The sequence below is a fragment of the Tarenaya hassleriana genome, unplaced genomic scaffold, assembly GCF_000463585.1.
Source record: "Tarenaya hassleriana unplaced genomic scaffold, ASM46358v1 Cleome162, whole genome shotgun sequence".
Lineage (NCBI taxonomy): Eukaryota > Viridiplantae > Streptophyta > Magnoliopsida > Brassicales > Cleomaceae > Tarenaya > Tarenaya hassleriana.
Genome location: NW_010965040.1, coordinates 54,361 through 57,203, shown reverse-complemented (window position 1 = coordinate 57,203; position 2,843 = coordinate 54,361). Strand labels below are relative to the sequence as shown.

Below are 2,843 nucleotides of genomic sequence, written 5' to 3'. Positions count from 1 at the left end.
ATCAGTTCTAGCCAACGTCTTTGTCGGAGGTTCAGATCTTTTTGCGAGATGACATGGGTTAAACTCTTGTGATCGGTGTTGAGTTTAACCTTCTCACCATAAAGATAAGATCTCCAAATTTTCAGAGCGTGGATTATCGCGACTAGTTCCAGATCATGAGTCGGATAGTTCTCCTCGTGTCTTTTCAACTGTCTGGATGCATACGCTATCACATGTCCTTCTTGCATTAAAACACAGCCCAATCCTTGCCTCGATGCATCCGTGTACACGTCATACGGAACACCTGGGCAAGATAACGCCAAAATGGGTGCAGTGGTCAACCTCTTCTTTAGTTCCATGAAACTCTTCTCACAATCCTCTGTCCATTCGAAGCGTACATTCTTTCCCGTCAACTTCGTCATTGGCTTTGCCAGTTTAGCGAATCCTTCTACGAAACGTCGGTAATAGCCTGGTAAACCCAAGAAACTTCGAATTTCGGTCGCATCGGTGGGCGTCTTCCAATCTATTACTGCCTCGATCTTTGCCGGATCAACCTGGATGCCTTGCACAAAAACGACGTGACCAAGGAATCCGATTTCTTGCAACCAAAACCCACACTTGCTGAATTTAGCGTATAGGTGATTATCTCTCAATCGCCATAAGATTTTTCGCAAGTGTTCTTCATGCATCTGCTGGTCCGGTGAATATATCAAGAGATCATCAATGAAGATTATGACGAACTCATCGAGATAATCCATGAACACCCGGTGCATTAACTGCATGAAGACGGCTGGGGCATTCGTCAACCCAAAGGGCATGACCACGAATTCGAAGTGACCGTACCTCGTTCGAAAGGCAGTCTTCTGAATATCCTCAGCCTTTACACAGATCTGATAATACCCAGAACGTAAGTCGATCTTAGAAAACTACTTCGCCCCTTGCAATTGGTCAAGCAACTCATCAATCCTCGGCAAGGGATACCAGTTCTTGATGGTCACTTGGTTCAGGCCTCGGTAGTCGATGCAGAATCGCATACTACCATCCTTCTTCTTCACAAATAACACTGGTGCTCCCCATGGGGATACACTTGGTCGGATGAATTCTGTCTCCATTAATTCGTTCAACTGCTTCTTCAGTTCTGCGATCTCTGTCGGAGCCATCCGATAGGGAGTTTTAGATACCGTTCCTGACACAACCTCAATGGAGAAGTCTACCTCCCGTTCTGGTGGTAGTCCGGGTAGTTCATCAGGAAACACATCGGGAAATTTCCGAACCACAGCAGTATCTTCCAGCCTTGCCTCTGCTTCTTCGTTGTTGTGATTACAACCATGAAGGCTTCATTTCCTTTCTCGATCATCTTGTTAGCCTTCAGAGCTAATATAATGGGATACACCTTCCGTGATCTGTTCCCAACGAACTCGAATCCTCCACTCTCCTCAGTGAACCAAATAGTTCGCTGACGACAGTCAATCTGGGCTTGATGCTTCGACAACCAATCCATTCCCAGTATTAAGTCGTAATCCCGGATAGGTACGACGATAAGATCTGCATTCAACATCATCCCACAGATAGTCAAGGGCATGCAATGCAAAATCCTCTGTACTGGAAGAGTCTGTCTCACAGGTGTACACACCATAAAAGGTGTAGTCGTATCGATCTCCGTGATTGACAACTCTCCTGCCTTTTTCTCACTCAAGAAGCTATGTGTAGCTCCTGTGTCAAACAAAGTGACGCATGCAACATCGTGTATGCAAATGATACCTGTGATAGCGGCAACATCAGCCTCCTCCAGATACTCTTCATCAGTCGTAGGTGGTCAATGGCTCTACATCAAATGGCTCCTCTACAGTGTATGGCTCCTCCTGGACATCCTCCTCCGTTATGAGAGCATAAACTCTCGAAGCAACACCCGATCTCTTCTATGCTGGACATGGTGGCTTGTTGTTGGTTTGAGGAGCTATGTTTGCAGTGCATCTCGCAGCAAAATGCCCTGGTTGACCGCAGCGGTAGCACGACATGGTGTTTCCACAAGTTCCAGTATGGTCTCAACCACACTTAGCACAGGGCCTCCTATACTGTACTGGTTGGGTCGGGCTCGTGGTGCGAAACGCTAGAGCCTTCCCCTTGTCGCGGGGTTGACTCGTCTGCCCAATCCTCACTGGGGGACGGTTGACTGGCTCTCTCCTGTATGGACCACAGTCTTGTATCTTGGCATCCATCTTCTCCTTCTCGATTCGTTCCACTTTCTCGAGTTGGTTGATGTACCGACTCAACATATGGTACTCATGGCACTCGATTATCCTCCTGAGAGAAGCACGTAACCCAGCAATGAATTTCTGGATCTTGTACTCCTCGGTGTGCACTAGGTGGCCTCCATACTTCAACAGTCGGTTGAATTCCGCTTCGTACTCTCGAACAGTCATATTACCCTGTTCAAGGCGAAGGAATTCCGTAATACGGTGACCCTGATCTTGCCTCCGGTAGTACTTCTGCTCGAACTCCGTCCGGAACTCTTCCCACGATAATTGGTGTCCTGCGGGAGCCTCACGTACAACTTCCTCCCACCAATGGCGAGCCGCGCCAGCCAGATGACGACTCACTAACTCAGTGCAGTACTCCAGCGGGCACCTGATGTAGTTGAAGTGGTGGGTGATCTTGATGATCCAGTCTTCTGCTGCCTTGGGGCTAAGAGAACCCTCAAACTCCGGAGTGCCCAAGGCTCGGAGTTCCTTGACGAATGGATAGTAGTCCACCACAACTTCCTGTGGAATCCTCGGAGGTGCAGGCATCGGTGGTGGTGGTGGAAAACCTCCCTCCGGCCTTGCCGCATGTGGAGCAGCAGGCGGTGGCGGTGGTGGTGGCAT

At 48.8% G+C, this 2,843-nt stretch overlaps 1 protein-coding gene across 1 annotated transcript; it reads right to left on the bottom strand.

Moving 5' to 3' along the window:
• Window positions 1-1,189: 1,189 nt before the first annotated feature.
• Window positions 1,190-2,843, bottom strand: LOC104809701. The gene is made up of 2 exons (XM_010535754.1): window positions 2,030-2,843; window positions 1,190-1,776 (listed from the first exon to the last, which is right to left on the bottom strand). The coding sequence occupies exons 1-2, from the start codon at window positions 2,841-2,843 to the stop codon at window positions 1,190-1,192; spliced, it is 1,401 nt and encodes a 466-aa protein (XP_010534056.1).

What these genes read in the sequence shown, in the direction of transcription:
- LOC104809701 (XM_010535754.1), bottom strand. Translation starts at nt 2,843, where the DNA reads ATGCCACCACCACCGCCACCGCCTGCTGCTCCACATGCGGCAAGGCCG. An exon ending in GAGGCCCTGTGCTAAGTGTG is followed by an intron (nt 1,777 to 2,029) that starts GTTGAGACCATA and finishes CGACTGATGAAG; the next exon opens with AGTATCTGGAGGAGGCTGAT.